This window comes from Sus scrofa, chromosome 1 (genome assembly GCF_054392235.1).
Source record: "Sus scrofa isolate SSC_HxYL_T2T_F1_AM1 chromosome 1, Sscrofa_HxYL_maternal_Yorkshire_Landrace_v2.0, whole genome shotgun sequence".
Taxonomy (NCBI): Eukaryota; Metazoa; Chordata; class Mammalia; order Artiodactyla; family Suidae; genus Sus; species Sus scrofa.
This window is the reverse complement of record NC_139383.1, coordinates 7,586,623-7,609,682: the sequence shown is the minus strand read 5'-3', so window position 1 is coordinate 7,609,682 and position 23,060 is coordinate 7,586,623. Positions and strand designations below refer to the sequence as shown.

The following is a 23,060-nucleotide window of genomic DNA, read 5'->3' as shown; positions in this document are numbered from 1 at the left end:
GCTCACGGCAATGCTGGATGCTTACCCCACTAAACAGAGCCAGGGATCAAACCCACATCCTCAGGGATACTGGTCAGATTCGTTTCTGCTGAGCCACAATGGGAACTCTGCTATTGTCAATTTGAGTATTTAGTATGTTATTTTATTGTTTTGGCCACACCTGAGGCATGTGGAGATTTCAGGGCCAGGGATTGAACTTGAGCCACCGCAGCAACCCCAGCCACAGCAGTGACATGACCAGGTCCTTAACCCACTGAGTGAAGCCAGGGATCGAACTTGCATCCTCATGGGTACTAGTGGGGTTCGTTTGTGGAATGCCCTCAACAAGTTATATGCACCAACACTTAAAAAGCGTGGTTGATTCTGAGAGGCCTTCGGAATGCAATGACTTCGTAGTCCCCTTTTGACCAACCTGTGAAGAGCCATTTGCAAGTATATGTTATAGGGCTAGTATTTTCCTCCCTCACTTTAAAGATGGGAGCATCTCACTTTGAAGACCCCAGGCCTAGAAGGCTGCTCTAACAAGTGTGAAATTCAAGGGAGGAAGTGAAAGAGGGAGACCAGGGTGTGGCTTTGGAAACTGACAGTGACAGAAACAGGGTTCCTACGAGTCATGCTCTGGGTAGGGATTTTTTCTGCAAGGAGTATGATCTACACCATCTCTGCACCAAGGATTCCTTCAGCTCGATGGGCAGTTTTTTTTTTTTTGGAATTAGCATTGCGGAGTTTTACTTAATGTATAAAAATTTACTTGATTTTTATAATATGTCTTTTCCCTTTTTGAAAATTTTAGACATTAACATAATTATATTTACTTTACAACATGTTTGTATATACAGTAGTTTGTATATATAGGTTATAGAGTTTCAAAATAGTTACCTGCATTGTCATTGAAAATAAACCTGCCCTGGAGTTTCAGGTGTGGCTCAGTGGGTTAAGAATCCAACGTAGGGTCCATGAGAATGCAGGTTTGATCCCTAGCCTTGCTTAGTGGGTTAAGGATCTAAGACCTCTATACCAGCAGAGAGCAATGTTACAGATGTAGGAAGCATCTAAGATACCTCAGAGGTTAGAGAAAGACTAGCGACTCCTATTCTCATCCCACTTTGATTCCCATACTCATAAATCCTATCTATAGGAGAAATGGGATGATGTATTAGTCACTCATCTAGAATATATACTGCATCCTGGACAATATACAGCTCTTTCCTACAAGGTGTAAACCAGTTGGCTCCATAACTGAGTTTTTAAAAGACCAACTGTCTATAAGCATGCTTGCTGCAAATCAGTGATGCTATATGGAATATCATGAAGGCAAAAAAGGCAAGTTATACATCCAAGTATGGTAGTTTGGGAAGAAGCATTGTGGAAAGGAAGGCATATCCAAGTCCAGAATAAGTGCCATCGACGGGCAGTTTTTGAGGCTTTGTGTAGTGAGTCTGATACAAGGCAGCAATGATGCGATGACGTAGGGAAAAGACGGTGAGGGGGGAGGGGTGGGGACAGGCGAAAGTTGGCAGTGACGGCGGCGCAGTGGGAAGAAGAGCTGATTTAGAAACAGGCAAGATGTGGTCCCTCTCTCCCCGCGGTAGCTGCAGTACCCGCTTTCTGCTTTTACTCTTTCAAGCTCTGCTTTTTCCTGCCATGCTGCTCTTAACAGCCGCGGTCTATGTAAATGACACTGACATTGCAGAGACCCTGCCACGGAGCAATGCGTGGTCTAGGCTGCCCTTCACCCTGGTGGGCCGAGTGTAAGGTCAAACACCTGGGGGCGGGCAGGTGACTAGTGCAGTCCGCCGCCGCCGCCAGGCAGAGGCCCCGGGGGGCAGGTGTGGGCGCGCGGGGGCGGAAGCGAGCCCTTTAAGGCAGCGGCGCGGCGGAAGCGCGTGGCCGCACGTGGCCCACTGGGTGCCCTCGGCCGAGCTGCGTGGCCATGGACATAGGCGCCGACGAGTTCGAGCAGAGCCTCCCTCTGCTGCAGGAGCTCGTCCTGGGCGCGGACTTCGTGGGTAAGGCGCTGGGATTCCAGGCCGTGTCGTGGGACCCCCCTGGCCGCCAAGCCTGCGGTGGGTGTGGCTCCGGGGGGCAGGGTGGAGAGGCGAGGCCCAGCCGGGTGGTGGCCAGGCCGCAGGAGGCTGGAACAGGGCCCCTCTGAAGGACCGGGTTTCCTTCTGGACCTGGGCGTTGGGATGCTAGGTGGCAGTTACACCCTTGGCCCCAGAGTGGTTCAGGTGGCACCAGGTGGCCTGGCTTTGTTTGGCTTCCTCTGTTTTTCCTTCTTGACCTTACCTGGCCTCCTGAGCAGGCAAAGGTGAGCCAGTACTTTTGTCACCTGCAGCATTGACAACGCGAAGAGCAGTGGCCACGGTGGGCACCTGGGGATTCTACCTTTTTTGCCTCCCCTGCAGGTCTGGACATAGAGTTCACGGGCCTTCGTTCTAACCTGTCTGGGCCCCAGCAGATCAGGTAAGGCTGACGCTGCATTAGAGCTGAGTGGAGAGGTTTGCTTCTGTGCCCTTGGGGATGACAAGCTGGCCAGCCAGCAGTAGTTCTCAGCAGAGCTCCCTGATGGCATTGGGCAGGCAAGACATTTTGTGTAGGGGTGTGGGGACCCGGCCCTTATGCATGAAACGTGGCAGTATTCCCTAGTAGTAACAGGAAAATGCTGCGCCTGGTCGAGAGGCGCCTATCCAGCGTGGCGGCCCTGGTGCCTGATGCTCTCTCCTTGCTGTGCAATGAGATGTCTGTTTTTTCACAGTCTTTTTGACTTGCCATCGGAATGGTATCTAAAGACCCGCCAGAGTGTTCAGCAGTTCACAATCTGTCAGATTGGTGAGTTTAATCCTCAGCTGTTTGCTATATGTTACCACAGGAGATTTGTGTTGTCTTTGCATTTCATTTGTGTTTGCTGTCTTTGCAAACAGCTTTGACGACTTTCTAAGATAATGGCTGTCACTTTACATGCTCATTGTTTTTTTGGCTGTGTCATGCCTTTATGCCTGTGAGACCTAACACTGCAAAAACTTGAGCTCCATGCCCAAGTCACCATGAAGGAACTTGTACCATTTTTCAGGGCAAAAATGTGTATGATTTTTGCTTAAAGAAAATGTAAGGTCATACTATAAGCATGTGCTACATCTTCACTAATGGGGTTTAGGGATCTCTCTCTCTGGGCATCAGAAGCTCTCTTGCCCATTTGTAACAGTTGCACAGCTCTCCCAAGTGAATGTATCTTTTGACTTGGGTTGCTAACAATGCAACCTTCCTTACCATTTGTGTGTGATGAAGCAAGGTTCCCTGGACTGTCTTGGTTTTTATAGATATGACTGCACATTTGTGATTACGTGTTTGGTGTACTTGTAGCAGTGGAGTATGTGCAATTAAAGTATTGATTTGTTGGAGTTCCCGTTGTAATCCGTGAGGATGTGGGTTTGATCCCTGGCCTTGTTCAGTGGGTTAAGGATCCAGCGTTGGCTCCAGCTGCCGTGAGGGTCGTGGATGTAGCTCCAATCAGGTTGCTGTGGCGGTGGTGGAGGCCAGCAGCTGCAGCTCCGATTTGACCCCTAGCCTGGGAACATTCATATGCCACAGGTGTGGCCCTAAAAAGAAGAAGAAAAAAAAAAGTATTGATTTGTTGCCAAGCTCTTGCTCTTCCTACCAACTGTCTGGGAAGTTTACAGTGACTTACCACTAACAGTGAATGTGCCTGTTTTCCTCACTGGGTATTATCAGTTTTACTTTTTTTTTTGCCCACCCGGCAGAGGTAATGTGATCTAAAGTTGTTATCCCAATTTACATTTATATACAGGATCAGCAGGCTTTTCTGTTAAGGGCTAGACTGAATATTTTAGGTTTTGCAGGCCATATGGTCTCTGTTACAACTCAGTTCTGCCCGTGTTAATGGGAAATCAGCTGTAGTTAATACATAAATGAATGAGCATGGCTGTATTTCAATAAAACTTTATTTACAAAAACAGGTCACAAGCTAGCTTAGTGATCCTTGCTTTTTTATGAATGCTGAACACCTGTGTGAACACCTGTGCGTGTGTGCTCTCTATTGTCCTTCGCTATTTGTCTGTTGTGACGGTTTTTCTTCATTGTGAGACCCCCTTTAAAAGTATGGGAAACAGCGCTTAGATCTGTTCCTATTGTGTTCCTCCTCCTTCAAAGTCTTTTTCACTTTGCGTGTGGCCTTTTTAGCAATACAGACTTTTCAAAGCAAAATTAAGTGTATAAATCTTCATGGTTTGTAGTGTTTCCTCTTAATTAGTTTTAAAGCTAAAAATGTCAGCTTGAGAGCCTGCTTTTGGAAGTTCCTGCTGTGACACAGCGGGATTGGCATCTCTGCAGCCCCGAGACACAGGTTCCATCCACAGCCTGGCACAGTGTGTTAAGGATCCTGGCATTGCCACAGCTGTGGCATAGGTTGCACCTGTGGCTGGGATCTGATCCCTGGCCAAGGAACTCCATGTGCTCTGGGGTGGCCAAGAGAAAAAAGCAAAACAAACAAAAATTCTGTGTTTGGTTTGTCTGTTGTTGAACAAGCACTCACACTTACATTTTAGTAATTTCAGTGTGAATTACAGTTTGACAGTTCTCAGTTTCACTCTTTCCTTTTTTTTTTTTTTTTTTTTTTTTTTTTTTAAGTTAACCTAAAGCCTACCACTGTATCTTTGGGTGCAAGCACCGTTCAAAAAAATTTTTTTTGTCTTTTTAGGGCCGCACCCACGGCATAGGGAGGTTCCCAGGCTAGGGGTTGAATCAGAGCTACAGCTACCTGCCTATGCTGCAGCCACAGCCACGACAGATTGGAGCTGTGTCTGCAATCTACACCACAGCTCACGCCAATGCCGGATCCTTAACCTACTGAGTGAGGCCAGGGATTGAACCCGCAACCTCATGGTTCCTAGTTGAATTCGTTTCTGCTGCGCCACAACGGGAACTCCCCCAAAGTGTTTTTTGTGGTTCGCATCTGGTAGCTTTGCTTTGGTATTCATTCTCTCTACCATGGTTTTTCCAGGGCTGTCTGTGTTTTCCAGTATTGAAGGCGAGTCAAACAAGTATGTATTAAAGACCTTCGGCAAAACACGTGACCCTTGCTGGTTTTTCTTCTCCACCTCTTCCCGCCCCCAAATTCTGCTTCAAGATCTGACCTTCTTGGCCCTGGGCACTCCATAGTCTCTGCTCTGTGCCCTTCCAGCCACCTCCAGCTGGTCCTCCACGTCTCTGACAGCAGCATCATTTGTGGGGCCTGTACCTTGGCCGCTCCTTTGCGGCTTTCCTTGTCTCCTGCATATGCGCCTTCAGGATTGCAGTCCACACAGGGCTGTGATGAGGGTGACGGAGTCCGGGAAGATGCTGGATGGCACACACATCCCCCCCCCCACCCCCCGATGGTCTCAGCCGGGGGCCAGCCTCTCTTCCCCAAGGCCAGGATGTCTGCCTGTTTTTCCTTGGTCCCCAGTGGCGGTCGCAGTGCTTGAAACATCGCTGCCATTTAATTACAGCGGACCCTTGAACTGCACCAGGTTTGAGCCGCTCGGGTCCACTACACTCCGGTTGTTTTTAGTAAATACACACTTAAATACACACGATAGTGCTATGCCATCTGCAGTTGCTTAAGTCCCGGATGCACAGAGACTGGGCCGCAGAGGCCCCAGGTACAGACCCAGGGCCGTCTGTAAAGTGTAGGTGGATTTGGAGCCCCCCGAGTTGTACCAGGGCCCAGTGTAGTTCTCAAGTGGAGGGAAGAGCCCGCTCTGTGAGCCAGAGTTTCAAAAACAGTTTTGCCTTTTTCTCCTTGTGTTTCCTGATTTCTTTTTTTTCTAGGTATGTCGCCCATTCGTGTAACTTCTTTCTCTTCCCTACAACGTTTGGGATTTTGGATTCGGAATTCTCTTTTCAGGCCTCGAGCGTTCAGTTTTTGAATCAGTACGGCTTCGACTATAACAAGGTGTGGGGTCGGAGGACAGGGTGGGATGCGGGGTGAGGCCATCCGGTCCCCCTGGTCGGAGTGCCTTTCCTGTCCCCTTTCTTCCTTTCCCCTCGGCTGCTGGCACCAAGGATGCCTGTGACTGGTTTCCTCGCCTGTTCCTGTCTTTTAGTTTCTCAAAAATGGAATCCCGTATATGAACGAGGAGCAGGAGAAGAAGATCAGACACAACATCCTGACCGGGAACTGGAGAGTCCGCAGGTAAAGCCTGCTCCTCCAGGGCCCTTCGGCTTCTCTGTTTCTGGTCTATTTCTGGCTGTCTTGGGGGTAGATGTGCTGTCACCAGCATGTGGTGATGTCGTACCCTCACCTTCAGCTGGGATGGCTTCCCTGGCCTGTGCTCAGCCAAACACAGCCCAGCGGCCCGAAGTACCGGCCATCCCATCCCCGGACCTCAGAGGAGTGGCCTCTCGCTGCACAGAGTGTGAGCTTAGTGTTTAAAAGTGGAGGCGGAGAAGAACTGACTCTTCCTTGAGCAGCCAGAGAAGCAGGAGGGGAGACGGCTCTGGCGGACTTGCTGTGCGGTGTTACGTGGGGTTTCCATGTGATCTTAGGGACTTTTCAGGGTCAATCCTGGGGACCCTTGGCTCTGTGGTCACGTGCCTGGCTTGGGCATGTTGCCCGCGTGCTTGGTGCCATTGCCTTCCCGAGGGCAGGGTCTCTGCCTTTCCCCCGGCCCCCAGGGCCAGCTGTCGTACTTGAAACCAGTCCTGCTCCGGAGGAGGAACAGGCTGCCCAGGGCCCAGGCAGGTCCTCCTGGCTACTAGTGGCGTGGTTTTGAACGAGTCTTTTAAGCTCTTTCGGCTTTAACTCTGGGATGTTTCTCTGGCCCAGATCATTGTTTTATGTCATGTTGGAGTTTGTAATCCTCATTCATGATTTTATACAAAAATACCTTTGGGGGGAGTTGCCTAGTGGCCTAGCAGTTAAGGATCCAGTGTTGTCACTGCAGATTCAATCCCTGGCCCGGGAACTTCTTCAGGCCTTGGGGGCGGCCAAAAAAAATTTTTTTTTTTTTTGTAAGGGAAAAACAACTTGGATTTTTAATCTTCCATTATTTCCAAATGTCGGAGAAAAGTCTTTTCCTTAACCTAACATCGTGTTCTCATGTTTCGAACACAGGAGATGTGCTTCCCAAGTTCCTTCCTTCTCCTTCCGGCACCAGCTGGTGCTTTCTCCCCTCTGAAGGCTGACTCGAGAAGCCGGGCCTGCTGGTCCCACTTAGGACTGGCTAACTGCCAGTACCCACCCCCCACCCCCGTCCCAATACCCTCCCCCCACCCAGCGCCGGGTACCCTTCTCCAGCTCCCATCCCTCCCCCCGCAGCTCCCATTCGCCCCCACCCAGCTCCCACTACCCTCCCCCCAGCTCCTACTCCCTGCCCCTTGACAGGCTGTCAGCAGGAGGTGGAGGGGCTCCCGAGGGCTGATGGGAGGGTAGAAGCCAAGTGTTTGGCTTCCTGTTGCAACAAGACTCAGAACAGAAATGGCCTTTTGGGGACCATTTTCTTGCCCAGAACCCCCTCTCATGGGAGCATCGTCTCCTGGTTCTGTGGTCCTTCCCAGCATTTCCACTTTTTTTGCCTTTTTGTGGCCTTGTCCACAGCATGTGGACGTTCCCAGGGCCAGGACCTGAATCCGACCACAGCTGAACCCAGACCCATAGCAGTGACAAGGCTGGATCCTTAACCCACTGAGCCATGAGGGAACTCGCTCCAGCATTTCCACTCTCGTTTGGCCCTTTTTAGTTCTCTGGATAAAGACCAGATCAAGGTGGTGATTGATGAGGTGACACGCTGGCTGGACCTGGCAGAGGAAGGCGACTGGATGACCCTCCCCGGGATCACTGGTAGGCAGAGGGACCCGCCTCGGCCTGGGAGCCGAGCATTGTCGCATGCCAGGGCGTGGGGACAGCCTTCTTCTCCGGGGGATCCTGGGCATCAGCCCAGCAGACAAGTCCTTGTGGTGGCAGCGAGCCATGACCTCAATTCGGAGGTTGAAGGGCCTCTCTTCTGAATTGAAGGCTGAGGAAGTTGGGAGTTCCCTGGTGGTTTAGAGGTTAGGACTCGGGGCTTTCACCACTGTGACCAGGGCACAATCCCAGGTCTGGGAACTGAGATCCTGCACGCCACAGCCAAAAAAAGAAAAAAAAATTAAGATTGAGGAAGTAAAGTTCCATGCAGAGCTGTCCCTTTTATCCCCATGGACTCTTATTTTCCTTTTGTTAATCTCTGAATTTCCCCCCGCAGTACAATGTGGAGTCACAATGGATCTGCCCTAGAATAGCCATTTGCAGCCTGGGCTGTGGACCCCAGGGGTCTCTGAGACCCTTTGCAAGGGGCCTGCGAAGTCGAAACTGTTGTCGGTATATCGCTCAGCTCTCACTCACCATTGTAGTTGTCATTGTCATCGTGCCACGTTTGCACTGATGATCCTGCAGGAGGTCAAGCGGGCACCTTGACACAGGTGGGAGGTGAGGGTTCTACCTCTGAGCCACCAGTGCCTCGGGGAAGGCACTCGGGGAAGCCATAGGACAGCTTTCCCATGAGCTCAGCGGCTGTATTTCCGAGTGTCTTTTAATGGTGTTTTATGATATGTGAACATTTGGAAGGTCTGTGTAACTCAACAAACCAGTATTTTCCAAATAACCAGGGCTTGATGTTACAAAATCCTGGGCAAAAGTATAATGGGTTTATTGTATTTTACTTTTTTTTTTTTTTTTTGTCTTTTTTTGCCATTTCTTGGGCCGCTCCTGCAGCACATGGAGGTTCCCAGGCTAGGGGTCGAATCGGAGCTGTAGCCACCGGCCTACGCCAGAGCCACAGCAACTCAGGATCCGAGCCGCGTCTGCAACCTACACCACAGCTCACGGCAACGCCGGATCGTTAACCCTACTGAGCAAGGGCAGGGACCAAACCCGCAACCTCATGGTTCCTAGTCGGATTTGTCAACCACTGCGCCACGATGGGAACTCCTGTATTTTACTTTTTTAAAGGGCCGCCCTCATGGCACATGGAAGTTCGGGACGAGGGATTGAATCTGAGCGGCAGCTGTGACTAATGCCAGATCCTTTGACCCACTGCGCCAGGCTGGGATCGAACCCACACCACAGCAGTGACCTGAGCCACTGCAGTTGGATTCTTAATCCACTGCACCTCCTATAGTGGGTTTCATTGTGTAAAAAAAAAAAAAAAAAGGTGATTTTTAATTTCAGGTATAGTTTTGATTTCTAGCATGGTGGCTATCGAGAACCAGAACCCCCCCCCACACACAAAGATTCTTGGGGTCCTTAGTTGGAGGGGCCCTGAGCTCAGAAACTTGGAGAAGGCTGCCCTAAAGCCCGCCGTGCCGGGGCCCAGTCCCTTGGCCTCGAGGGCTGGGGTGCACCTCAGAGCTGCCCTTCTGCCATGCATCTGCCCATCTCTGGGCTGCTTTGCCTCCCCAGCTCCTCCTGAGCGGGAGGTGGGCGGCCGCCAGGGCCTGTGGTGGCCTCGTACAAGCCTTGTCTCCCTGCCGCAGGCTTCCAGGCCTTCGAGGTCCAGCTGGTGCTGCGGAAGGCCCTGCCCAACATCTGGACGGTGCTGAGAGACCAGGGGGTGAGTCCTCGCTCTGGGGGCCAAACCTGGCCTCTGGGAAAGGCCCCCCCCTCCCCGAGCCCCTTCCCTTTTAGGTGAAGGACCCCTTTTTTGACCTTGTTCCCATGCACCCAGGACGAGGGGACCTCGTCTGTTCATTTCCTTTCAGGTGATAGTGAAGAAAGTCAGCAAACAGCATCGCTGGTATCTGGAGAACACCTCCTGTGACCGGGAGAGCTGCTGGAAGGAGAAGATTCTCCTCTCCGCCAGGGGTTTCTCTGTGTTTTTCCAGATGCTGGTGAAAGCCCAGAAGGTAGGGAGGAAGGTCTCTCTGCTGGGTCTTGGGCCACTCTCTTGTATTTCGGGCTGGAGATCCGATTGAGTCCCTTCAGCAGTAAACTAGGCTTCCTTAAGATGAGCCATTTCCTTTTTGTCAAGTGGCCTAATGACTCTACCCTCGCTTTCCCCACGTCGTGATAGATTAATCTGGGGAGAGACCATCCTATGAAAAAGTCCTGTTTCTTTGCTCCTTTCAGGCACGTGGGCATTTCTGTACCAAGTGACCTAAAACTGCTTGGGGACGGCACGTGCCCACTCCTCAGCCGAGATTCTCAGTGTGGCCCGGGGCCTTGAGTCCCTCCAGCTCCCTGCTTCTCTGGCCTTTAAGTGGTCGGCTGCCTTTCCTGGGGTGGAATTGCCATGTTGTCAGAATGCAGTGGGTTCTAAAGCTTCACCCTTGGCCTTAGACAGCAGGTAGTCTGTGGTGTCTGTTTTATTTTTAAAATTGCATCTCTGTGCCCTGTCGGTTTCCTCCAAGTAGCCCCTGGTGGGCCACAACATGATGATGGACCTGCTGCATCTCCACGAGAAGTTCTTCAGGCCTCTCCCAGGTAGGGGCAGACCTGCCATTCCCCGTCACTGCTAGCAAATTGTAAGAAAGCATATTCCCGGGGTTCCCGTCGTGGCTCAGCGGAAACGAATCCAACTAGCATCCATGAGGATACAGGTTCGATCCATCCCTGACGTCGCTCAGTGGGTTAAGGATCTGGCGTTGTCCAAAGCTGTGGTGTAGGCTGGCAGCTACAGCTCCGACTCAGCCCCCCAGCCTGGGAACCTCCATATGCCACAAGTGCGGCCCTGAAAAAGACCAAAAAAAAAAAAAAAAAAAAAAAAAACCTTAGCAAATCAGAAATTTGCAAAGACAAAGTACTGTCCATTGTAGCGCTAATCCTAACACTTGGTGCTTTCCCTGTGTTGTGGCTTTTTTACATATTCCACCACACTGTGTATTTGATTTTGTTTGGCTTTTGTTCTCTTGCCAAAAGCATTTATTTGTGTCATTAATATGACATGATTTTAATGACCATGTGGCCATGGTCTTATGGCTGTCCCAGCTTTTGGCATGCCTGATGCCATGGACACAGCAGGGGGATATGAAGTAGCAGGTTAAAGCAGACCTTCAAATGTCCTGCTTGAGGAGTTTCCATTGTGGCGCAGCGGAAACGCATCTGACTAGGAACCATGAGGTTGTGGGTTCGATCCCTGGCCTCGTTTGGCGGTTAAGGATCCAGCCTTGCTGTGAGCTGTGGTGTAGGTCGCAGACGCAGCTCGGATCTGGCGTTGATGTGGCTGTGGTGTAGGCCAGCAGCTACAGCTCCGATTCGACCCCTAGCCTGGGAACCTCCATATGCCATGGGTGCAGCCCTAAAAAGACAAAAAGACAAAAAAGAAAAATGTCCTGCTTGAGCCCGAAAGGAAGTCATTGGAGGGGACAGCCTGGCCCCTGGGCAACGAGGAGGGGCAGGAGGTGGAACTTCCCAGGAAGCCCCGGCTCACAGTTAGTGCCCCAACCTGGGAAGTGGCCTCGCAGCCTAAGCATGTTCTTTAGAGATGCGGGGAGACGAGGGTAGTTGCCTTTGGGGACCAGGCAGTGGGAGAGGAGCGAGGAGAGGGATAGCAGGGGGGTTGATCGGTTTGTTTTCCAATAAACCTCTTTATTTGCATTTCCCGTTCTGGGAACTTCCGTCTGCTGAAAGTGCAGCCAAGAAATAAACAACAAACCCCCCACAACTGTATGCAGGTGTAATTTTGATAAAATTGTTATCAGGGCACTTGCAAATGTTCATTTCTTGGGTTTTTCTCTGAACATTTACAACTGACACTCTTTTCCAATACGACCTCTTTATCCTTTCCATCGGCCAGAACTTTGCAAACTAATTAACTCATGTCGGCAGCGGACAGTAGCCCGAATTTAATGGAAGGCCATTTGGCGTTTGCTGTTACAAATGGTGATAGCAGACTGGTTTGAGATGTAAGAATCCTAGAGGAGGAGTGAGGATGTTTTCAATTCCTGGTTTTTTGTTTCCTTCACGCTTGTTAGCCAGTGTTGGTGACAAGCCAGCTTAGAGAAATTCTTCCCGTTTTCCCAGCGAACTCACTGCTGGCTCTCTGGGTCTTTCCCTCCAGAAAGCTACGAAGACTTTAAGCTGAACATCCACAACCTGTTTCCGATTCTCATTGATACCAAGAACGTGACGAAGGATGTCTGGAAGGTACTCGGTCCGATTCCTTTGGGGAAAGGAGTGCGTCTTTGTTCCCGCAGCACTTAGATTTTTCGCTCTTGTTGGGTTTTTTTAAAATGATTTTTATTTTTTCCAGTATTGTTGGTTTACAGTGTTCCGTCAATTTCTACTGTACAGCGACTGTACTGTACTGTTTACCCAGTCACACCCATACATACATACATACATTCTTTTTCTCGCATTGTCCTCCATCGTGTCCCACCGTAAGTGACTAGATATAGTTCCTGTGCTACACAGCAGATTTCTCCCTCTTGGAGTTCCCGTTGTGGTGCAGCAGCAGTGAATCTGACTAGTATCCATGAGGACGCAGGTTCGATTCCTGGCCTCACTCAGTGGGTTGAGGAGCCGGTGTTGCCGTGAGCTGTGGTGTAGGTCGCAGATGCAGCTTGGATCCCGAGTTGCTGTGCCTGTGGTATAGGCCGGCAGCTGTCACTCCAATTGGACCCCTTGCCTGGGAACCTCCATATGCCGTGGATATGGCCCTAAAAAGACCAAAAAAAAAAAAAAAAAGAAAAGATGTCTAATTTTTTTTTTTTCTTTCTTTTTGGCCACCCTGAGGCATATGGAGTTCTCAGGCCAGGGGTCAGATCCAAGCCACAGTTGCGACTTACACCCCGATGGCGGCAGTGCCCACTGTGCTGGGCTGGGGATCCTGGCGCTGCAGAGACGCCACCAATCCTGTTGTGCCATAGCGGGAACTCCTTGATCGTTTTAAAAATTAGTTCCTTAAACCCATTTTCATATTTTACAACCAGTATTGGTGTTCTTTTTCTGTTCTACCACCTCTGAGTCTTACTAGTTTATATGTGATTTTTTTTTTTCATTCCCTCATTTGCACTGCCACATTTTGACTTGTTTGTGTCTAGCTCATGTGCATATTTCGATGGGACCACAGAGCGACTTGTCCTAGAGCTTGGTGCATGCCTAGTGAGTGTTCACACCAAGCTTGAAGAGCGTCAGGGTTGGGGGTGGGGACCCCTCCTGAAAAATTTGGTCTTTACTGAGCATTAGGGTCGTGGAGTGTCAATCCAGACAATGCAGTTATCACCTGGGAAGAGACATGTGCTCGGGGCCACCTTCAGCTCCTCGAGCTTAGAGGGACCAGGGCCGGCGTGGCTAAATCTGCCACGTGACTTGGGTTATGCACTAACGTGGAAAAGAAAAGCTCCCACCTGGTCGAAGTCCTGCTTGTAGACATTAAACTGAGGGACAGGGAGGGGGAATGAGACCAGGGTTTTAAAGAAGCCTGAAGCTGCTCACAGTGAATTGTGCAGTAGGGGAGCCGCAGAGAGGGGCCTGGCTTCCTTGGGCGTCCTCACCCGGAGACGCAGCCCTTACCTGCAGCTCACGCATTTCTAGCCCCGGCGGTGTCTGTGACGCTGCCCGGCTCCGTGCAATGGAGTCCTGGGGTGACGTGGGGGCTGCTCTGAAGGAACAAATGCATCTCCTTACACGAGACATGAGGTCAACCCGACGGGTCCTCAGTCCTGAGCGCCCTGCACATGTGTCCTTGGTCAGGTCTGGGGCCTTGGAGTCCTGCGTTTCTCAGACCCCTTCAACGCTTGTCTTTGAAGGAAGATGGTGTGAGTTGTGTTCGTGGCGGTTTTTCTAGGCTGGCTTGGGTCCCTTATAGGAAACCCAAGGATGCTAGGAACCCTGACACCTGCACTGGGGACTAAGGACTGGTGTGAGTGGAGAGGGAGGACTTTACAGGAGGTGGCGTTTCCCAGGGCATGTTCACCGTCATTTGGTGACACCCGAGGCAGATAATAAACCAAACCACACGTGTCTTATCCTCTCTCATTTTGTTTCCCGTAACTCTAGGAACTGAGCTTCCCGAGGGTTTCAAATCTTTCAGAAGTGTATGAAGTCCTGAACAGGTAAGGAAGCTGGTTTTTGGAACTGCTTTCAGAGCAGGAGTTGCCAGTGGGGGCACTTTTTGCTCCTAGGGCGTCCCTGGCATCGTGAGCTGTTCTTGGTGGTTACAGTTCAGGGGTGTCACTGGCGTCCAGTGAGTAGAGGCCAGAGCGCACAGAAAGGCCCCCAGCCCAGAGAATTCTCCAGCCCCACGTGCCCTCGTGCCGAGGTTGGGAAACCCTGTTTAGGGGGAGGGGACCTGGTTTCATTACATGTTTTATGTCCGTCAAGGTTTTATTCCTTTTTAAAAACGTTTTTTATTATGGATGTACAGTGTTCTGTCAATTTCTGCTGTACAGCAAAGTGACCCAGTCATACATATGTGTGTGTGTGCATATATATATTCGTTTTGTCATGTTGTCATCAGGCTCCATCACAAGTGACTGGATATAGTTCCCTGTGCTGTACAGCAGGATCTCATTGCTTCTCCACTTCAAAGGCGACACTCACCCCAAACTCCCAGATCATCCCACTCCCCCCCCTTCCCCCTTGGCAACCACAGCTCTGTTCTCTCTGTCCATGAGTTTGTTTCTGTTCTGTAGCTGGGTTCATTTGTGCCATATTTTAGATTCCATATATAAGTGATGGCGTATTTGTCTGTCTCTTTCTGACTTCCTTCACTTAGTATGAGAAGCTCTAATTCCATCCACGTTGCTGCACATGACATTATTTCATCCTTTTTAATGGCCGAGTAGTATTCCATTGTGTGTATATACCACATCTTAATCCATTCGTCTGTCAGTGGACATTTGGGTTGGTTCCATGGCTTGGCTATTGTGAATAGTGCTGCAGTGAACATATGGGTGCATGTGTCTTTTTGAATGAAAGTTTTGTCTGGGTATGTGCCCAGGAGTGGGATTGCTGGGTCACATGGTAGTTCTTTTTATTATTATTATTTATGTTTTAGGGCTGCACCCAGGGCATATGGAAGTTCCCAGGCTAGGGGTCAAAGTGGAGCTGCAGCTTCCAGACTACACAGCAGCTCACAGCAACACCAGATCCTTGACCCACTGAGGGAGGAGGCCAGGGATGGAACCCATATCCTCATGGGTACCAGTTGGGTTTGCTACCGCTGAGCCACAAGGGGAACTCCCACATGGTAGTTCTGTATTTCATTTTCTGAGGCGTCTCCCGGGGTCTTATTCTTTGGGTCCCCTTCTGATTGTGGGAGTGGTTTTCATCTCCTTTTGGACCCTGCTCTTGCTCTGGGGCCTGCAGCAGCGCCAGGCATAGTAGGTGCTCGTAAACGAGTGAATGGATGGTCCTAGCACCTCAGCGCATTCCTGACCTCCCTGCAGGGAGGGTGGTCCCTGTTCCCTCAGCCCAGCCACGCTGCTGGGGTGTGCTGGGGGCGGGGGTTGCCCAGAAGGAGCTGGACTGGGTGGGGGTGCCCAGGGTGGGGACAGGTGTCTGATAAACCCTCCCCTTAGACCCTCTTGCATGGCAGTCCTTTCATCTGTCCTGTTGCCTGGTTACCAAGACCCGTCTGCCCAGGTCTAGACCTGCCTTCTGCTTTGATTTTTGAATCCCATGTCGAGTTCCTGTTGTGGCTCAGCGGGATAAGAACCTGACCTCGTGTCCATGAGGATGTGGGTTCGATCCCTGGCCTCGCTCAGGGAGTTAAGGACCCAGCGTTGCCATGAACTGTGGCTCAGGTCTGGCATGGCTGTGCCTGTGGTGTAGGCCGGCAGCTGCAGCTTCAATTTGACCCCTGACCCAGGAACTTCCATGTGCCGCAGGTGCAGGCATAAAAAGACAAAAAATAAATAAATAAATAAAAGGAGTCTGAGTACAGAGGACACTTATATGTGTTAACTTAAGAGGGTGAAGGGAGAACAAGAAGGGATTATTTTTAGTGAATGTTGCTTATCTGTTTCTCTTTTCTAATAGTGACTTGAATCCCACCAAGGATTCTGGGCCGGTGATTATCCACGCAAGCAAATGTGAAAAGTATGGTACGTGCCCGTGAGTGGTGTTCCCTGCAGTTGGCACGGCACTGAGGGGCTGGAGCCGAGGCTTTTCCTGGGCGCTGTTTTAGTATAACCCCTCCCACAAAAGGAGCATCGTGGGCTCCCCTTTGACTGAGTGGTCCGTCGGCTTCCCTCCAGGGGTGCTCCTGCCACCTGGGGAGGACCTGGGGCCAGGGGGTGTAGGTGGGAGAAGGGTACAGGGTCCCTGGGGGAAGGCAGCGGGCTGGCGTGGGTGTGGGCATGGGGCCGGGGAAGAGACTTGCCCAGACTGTGCGCTAATCGCTTGACGGTCTCTCCTGCTTCTGGAAAAACACTTCAGTGGAGACCAAGTATCCCCACGAGGCAGCTTACGATGCCTTCCTCTGCGGATCAGGTGAGAGCCGCTGCCCTTTTAGAGGAGACCTGTCTTTTGCCATAATCCCCCCGCCGTCCCTGGGCCGCCCAGGCCCTCGTCACTGCCAGGTGGGCTGCGCCTGGGTTTGCATATTTTGCCAAGGCAGTGGGCCTGAGCCTCGCTGCCTGTCCCAGTTCTGGCTTCTTTCTTCCAGTTCTTTTGAAAGTGGCACACTTGCTGCTGTGGAGAGTTCATGGGTGAGTGTCCCTCCAGCCTGCCTTCTGATGGGTCGGGATTGCCCAAGCCTCCCGTGAGCCGGGGCCTGGGGCTCCTGAGAAGGGAGGGCACAGGTGTCCTGGTTGTAAATGACCCGCATAGGGGAAGTGGCTTTCACCCTGGGCTGCTCCCTGCCCCGCTCTGGGCTTGGCCTTGGGAGAGTCACCCTCAGGCGCCCAGGCGGTGGGCGGGGCGGGGTTCCAGCGCCACCCCCCCCCCCCAGGGCCCCCATGTACTTGCCTCACTCCCCTTCTGTTTCCTTCTGTCCTGTAAATCACAGCCAGGCAGGGGGACAAAAGGTTCAGGTTGGCACATCCTCAGGTTTGCACAGTCAGCCTGGGGAGAAGGGTAGTGACTGGGAGTGGGGCACCCAGGGGAAAGCCGCTTAAAACCCCAAGGGGGCTCGCAAGTGAGCTCCTTGTGGCTTCCTCATCCTGGATGCCTGCCGTGCTGGGCTCGCAGGTGCCAGCTCTGCACTTGAACTCCGCCTTCTGTGGCTCTGTCCTTGCTGCACATACATATAAATTTTTTTGTCTTCTTAAGGCCACACCCGCAGCACATGGAAGTTCCCAGGCTAGGGGTCCAGTCGGCGCTACAGCTGCCGGCCTACACCACAGCCACAGCAACGCAGGATCAGAGCTGTGTCTGTGACCTACACCACAGCTCACAGAGACACCGGATCCTTAACCCACTGAGCGAGGCCAGGGATCGAACCCCCGTCCTCATGGATACTAGTTGGTTCGTTACTGCTGAGCCACAGCGGGAACTCCTGCCTGTGTGTGTTAAATGGGATGTAGCGGGCCATGTGAAGGAGCTGGTCAAGATTGTTCTCTGGGGCTGGCTTAGAAACATCTTTAGATTGTATGTACCCTGTAGATGTGGGTACTGCCTATATCTGTCCGCTCTGGGAAAGGATAGGACACGTAGAAATAGCTCATGACACCCTGGCTTGTGGCCTAAGTAAGAAGCCCAGCCCCCTCCCCCTCCCCCCAGCCTTTGGCGACTGTGTGCGGGACCGTGGGGGCAGCTAAGAGCAGAGGAGCCTGTCTGTGCCCTGGAACCTGGGCTTTGTGTCCTTAGTGTCTCGTAATCCTCGCAACCTATGAACCCTCGCAGGTGTAGAGACCTTGCGTGGCGGCCCAGGCCTGCCTGCTGCCAGGGCCTGTGCGCAGGGGTGCAGTGGTGTCTGGGTGGAGGAACAGGGCTGTGGGGGAGAGACGGCCTCCTGGGACCAAGGCTGATGTCCCATGCAGCGTGATAACCTGGACCTTGCTCTGAACGGCGGCCTCTCCCTCCTTCTGCGCCTCTGGCTGATGTCTGTTAGCAGCGGGCTTTGCTACACTGTCACCAGGGTGCTCTGCTCGGGCCTGGGCCACCGTGAGAGCCCACTGGTCATTTCGGGAGGCCCACCAACATGAGGCCCCCAGCGTGGGAGGGAGGGAGCTCTCGGGCAGCGCGCCTCCGTCCTGTCCCCGGACCCTTTGCTGTGGCCAAGGGCTGGGCCACAGAGCCCCGGTGCCTGAGTGCCCCCTGTCCTCGTAGCGCCGTCCCCATCCCTGAGCCCTCCTTCCCGCTCTACCTCGATGTGCTGGCGCCCTATGTGAACCAGGTGAACCTTATCCGAGCCGGGGTCCCCAAGATCGTAAGTAGACTTCACTTTCCCCTTTCCCCGTATCTGGAGGCTTCCGCCGGGCGTGGCTTGGGTCTCTGTACCTTCAGGGGTTTTGACCGTGTCCAAACGCAGGGTCTGAGAGGGCGCACACACGCCCCACCAAGCTCGTTGGTTTCCCTTGTGTTTTCCTGCCAGGACAGGTGAACTCATGCCTTCCTCCCCGCCGCCCCCGCCCCCGACAGCCTTTCCCGGGGGGTCTCGGGTGTTCATGCTGGGCGGGGAGGCATCCGCAGGAACTGGGAAAAGCTCTCCTGTTCTCCTCGCTGTCTGTCTCGTAGAATTTCTCTGGTCCGGACCACCCCAGCATCCGCCCCCCCACCCTCATCCTCAGGGTCAGGAGGTGGCCCGAGGTCAGCGAGCAGCAAATCTACCGCGAGTTTCAGAATCTCTGCAAATTTGACGTCCGGAGACTCACCCGGAGCCAGTTCCTGCTCTTGACCAATAAGTTTAAGGAGTGGGTGCCCCCGATCTCGGCCGCCCCATCTGACCACACCCCCCCCACCCCAACCCCAGCCTCTTGAGGCGGGTCCCGTAGCTGCGCACTGACTGCGCCTCCTCCCTGCAGCGCCCGGAGCATCCTGAAGGAGTACAGGTGCCACCCCACCCTGCAGGTCTCCCTGTACCGCTACTGGAGGCACTCCCCGGACGTCACCTGCTTGTTAGAGTAAGTGGCTGGGACCGAGGCCACTTCCTACTGCCTGGGGGTCCCTGTCCAGAGTGGGTGGCGCACACGTCCCTGGCCAGTGTGTGTGCTGTGGCGTCATGGACGAGGGGGTGACTGGACGCTGCTCAGAAGTGTCCAGCAGGGGTTGGAGTCCCCATCGTGGCTCAGTGGTTAACGAATCTGACTAGGAACCATGAGGTTGCGGGTTCGATCCCTGGCCTCGCTCAGTGGGTTAAGGATCCGGTGAGGCTATGAGCTGCGGTGTAGGTTGCAGACGAGGCTTGGATCCTGCGTGGCTGTGGCGTGGGCCGGTGGCTACAGCTCCAATTAGACCCCTGGCCTGGGAATCTCCATATGCTGAGGCAGCGGCCCAAGAAATGGCAAAAAGCCAAAAAAAAAAGTGTCCAGCAGGGGTTGATGGTGCGTCTGCTGTAACCGGCCCTGTCCTGGGGTCTGGGCTCTGTGGATGAACAAGGCAAACCCCTGCTGTCTCAGGGCTCCCACTGCAGCGGGAGGCAACGAACAGCTAACACGTGAACTGTGTGTACGTGGAGTGAAGCCTTTAGAAATGAGCAGGGGAGTCCCCATGATGGCTCAGCGGAAATGAACCCAGCTAGTATCCATCAGGATGCAGGTTTGACCCCTGGCCTTGCTCAGCGGGTTAAGGATCCGGCATTGCCGTGAGCTGTGGTGTAGGTCACAGATGAAGCTCGGATCCATTGCTGGGGCTGTGGCAGAGGCCCTGCAGCTGCCACTCTGACTCTACCCCTAGCCTGGGAACCTCCATGTGCTGTGGCCCTGGGAAAAAGGGCTCGGGGTGGGGGTGGGGTGCGGTGCAAAGAAAGAGATGGGACTGCTGCTGGAAGATTGGGGGGTGGGGAGTGAGCCAGGCACAGTGTTGGGGGGAGGGAGCGAGTGTCCCGGCAGAGGGATTGGCAGGGAGGGGCCCTCGAGTGGGAGGCGCCTGGTTTGTGGAGGGGCAGCTGAGACCAGAGGGAAGGAGCAGGGGATGCGGTCGGAGAAGGCTGGAGAAGTCGGCGGGTCCCAGTGGAGGAGAGGGAGGTGGTGAGGACCCTGGAGGGGGCTGGCCATCAGAGGCCCTAGCAGAGCAGGGACCTGTTGCTCTGTTGAGACACTGGAGGACACAGAGGGCAGGGAATGTCGCAGAGCCAGGTCACCTGCTCATAGGGTCCGGTTGTGGCTCGGACTGCGTGGTGGCAGAGTGGGGGAGGGCGGCGGTGAAGGTGGGCTCAGACAGGAGCAGGGGCAGGTTTAAATCCAAGGTTTTCGGCCTGAGCTGGAAAGATGGAGTTGCCGTTCACGGAGCCTTCAGGATCTCGGTTCGCTGTTAGGAGCCAGATCTGTCGAAAACCACGCTGATGAAGAAAAAAGCCTAGCTGCTTGGTGCTCCCTTTCCCTTCCACTTCTGCTGTGTCCCGCAGCCAGTCTAGCCTCTGGGCACAGCGTGCTGTTGGCACTGGGAGAACGGAAAGAAAAGAACAACCCGGGCCCACAGTGGGGAGGGGAGCCGCGCGGGCCTGTGTCCCCAGGCACCTGCCCGGCTCCTGGGGGCCCTGCCCGCGCCGGCCACGCTGCTGACCCGTGTCCTTGTCTTGCAGAGTCTGTGGCGTCGTCATCGCCTGGGCCTTGATGGCGTTTCTTCTGGGAAGACCTCGCCCCTGAGGGCAGCAGTGTGGCCCGCAGCTCCATCCCGTCTCTGCTCGGCCCGGACAGCCGTCCTGGGTTTTGTTTGTTTAAATCGTCTCCTATTGCTGATCTGTATGCTCCTTATGGGAGTTTCGTTAAGTTTTGAGTGTGAAATTCTGTAAATATCATCTGTGATAAATCCTTTGCAGCCAAAACTTTTCTTTCTATAAATGATTGGGAAGACATCTCCGCCTCTGGGAGTTTAGGCTAATGTTCCAGAGTTGTATTCTTTTCCCACCCCCCCCCCCCTTTTTAGGGCCGCACCTGCGGCATATGGAAGTTCCCAGGCTAGGGGTCGAATTGGAGCTGCAGCTGCCAGCCTATACCACAGCCACAGCCACGCCAGATCCAAGCTGCATCTGTGATCTATACCAGTTTGTGGCAGTGCCAGATCCTTAACCCACATGGGATTGAACCCATGTCCTTGTGGATACTGGTCAGGTTCTTAACCTGCTAAGCCACAATGGGACCTCCTCTGGAGCATCTTCTGAACGTGCCATTGGGATGATGGGAGCTGGACACCAAACGAACCAAAGGCTCCGTTAATTTCTGGGAGAGGAATCAACAGCCAATAGCCTGGTGGGGATTTCAGCCGAAGAAATGGCCTAAAATCAGTAAAGGGAAAAATAAAGCCAAGTGTCCTGTGTACTGGTGTTGATCTATGTTTTGGATAAACATTATAAACCCTGAAACTTTAATTTGCATTTCAGAAACAGTGACCTGTACCCTGAGAGTTGGGCTGCAGCAGGGCCTGAGCACGGTGAGTCCAGGGTTCTGGACCAGGACCCTGGAGTCATTTTGTCACGTACTCAATTAAGTCTTATCTGTTCACCTGTCATGCACCTTCAGCAGGGCGCCTGTGCCGTGGACAGTGTCCTGCTGTCCCTCCGTGGGGGCTCGGGCTGAGCACAGCCTGCTGTCCCTGCTGGAGGAAGCAGGTGGGGCAGTGGCATCTGAGTAGCTGCAGGTTCACGACCGTGACGGGGTTCCGTTCACCAAGTTCACCTCCCAGAGTGGGGGGGTGCCCCGCTCTCACCAGTCCCACCCGGTAGCCCGGAGTACCCCCCGCCCCCGGCTGTCTCAGCTGGTTTTTCACGTCAGTGCCCTTCGCTCTTGCAAAGAGCCAAAGCAAACGCCTGGATGGTCAGATTCCCTCCCCTCCTGGGGAGCAGGGTGAGCAGCAGAGACACCCCCTAACACCCTGCACAGCATCCTGGCTGCTTCACTGGCACCCGTGGGAGCAGCTGCTGTCACATTGTCCCGCCCTGTGTGGCTTTGGGCTTGGAAGGAGTGCTGTGCCCTGCGGCTCTGGTTTCAGGCTTCAGCCCAGACGCAGGAGAACAGCCACGGGTGCCAGGCAGGGAGGGGTGGTGGGGCTGGACTCCAGCCCGCCCCCTACCCGAGACCAAGCGCGCCCCGACCTGGGCTGCCTCTGCATCCCTCGGGGAAGGGGACCGTCCCCAGTCCCCACAGGGGCCTCTCTGGCTTAGGGGAGGCCCTGGAAAGTCCTTCCTAGTAAGTGGGAGAGTTGCTGGAGAAACAGACGCCAATTCCTCCTGGCTTTTCCGGGAAAAACCAAGTGAAACAGGGAAGATGCCAAAGGTGGTCCTGCTTGACAAGACTGGCTTCCCTGTCCCTCCGCCTCCCGCCCCGAGACCGGGTAGGGACCCCCTGAACGGAAGAGAGAGAGAGAGCTCGTGGAGCAGCGGAATGCTTAGATTGCCCTCTGTTCTGGGTCCCGGCGCTGGGTGGCGGGGGTCGGGGGGGGGTGCTGGAGCGGAAATGGTGACGGGATCCGGTCCCCCAGAATAGCCATGGGACCAGCTTGCAGGAGATCAGAAACTGATGTATAGATTGATCAATGAATGAAAAAGAGTGCTAGAGTCAGTTGCCAAGTTGGAGGCCTGACTGGCTCGAGTCTTTCGGGGCAATAAAACCATAGCCTTGGGGTTATCATCTTCACAGGGCAAAGTCTTTTGCGTTGTTACAGGATAAAAATATTGACTTCTCGGAGTTAATGAACCTGACTAGTAACCATGAGGTTGCAGGTTCGATCCCTGGCCTCGCTCAGTGGGTTAAGGATCCAGTGTTGCCGTGAGCTGTGGTGTAGGGCCAGCAGCTCTTATTCGTCTCCTGGCCTGGGAACTTCCATATGGCACAGGTATAGCCCTAAAAAGAAAAAAAAAAAAAAAAAGACTACTTATAATTCTAAAGTTAACACCTAACCTTACAGAATAGTAAAATGTCAGTGAAAAAGGTAAGTCAGACAAAGCTACACTGGCCTAGAATTAAATGACCCTTGATGAGCTCATCACACAGGGACCTAGTATGACAAGGAAAGTCGTGGTTTTCTTTTTGCCTGACTTCCAGAT

The 23,060-nt window shown here is 53.1% G+C and overlaps 1 protein-coding gene across 4 annotated transcripts; it reads left to right on the top strand.

The window, feature by feature from the left end:
• Positions 1–1,888: 1,888 nt before the first annotated feature.
• PNLDC1 (PARN like ribonuclease domain containing exonuclease 1) lies at positions 1,889–21,336 on the top strand. Of its 4 annotated transcripts, none has more exons than XM_001926341.6 (19): positions 1,889–2,009; positions 2,409–2,466; positions 2,759–2,832; positions 5,021–5,060; positions 5,830–5,953; positions 6,105–6,193; positions 7,740–7,840; positions 9,511–9,587; positions 9,736–9,879; positions 10,387–10,456; positions 12,033–12,118; positions 13,973–14,028; positions 15,956–16,020; positions 16,355–16,408; positions 16,584–16,626; positions 18,188–18,287; positions 18,596–18,771; positions 18,883–18,981; positions 20,601–21,336. In XM_001926341.6, exons 1-19 carry the CDS (start codon positions 1,934–1,936, stop codon positions 20,662–20,664), a joined length of 1,596 nt encoding a protein of 531 aa, XP_001926376.2. In that variant the 5' UTR covers positions 1,889–1,933; the 3' UTR covers positions 20,665–21,336. The 4 variants fall into 4 exon arrangements, with proteins under 4 accessions (XP_001926376.2, XP_084878392.1, XP_084878398.1 ...); XM_085022272.1 differs by lacking the exon at positions 1,889–2,009 and adding an exon at positions 2,068–2,311; XM_085022266.1 differs by lacking the exon at positions 16,355–16,408.
• Positions 21,337–23,060: the final 1,724 nt, after the last annotated feature.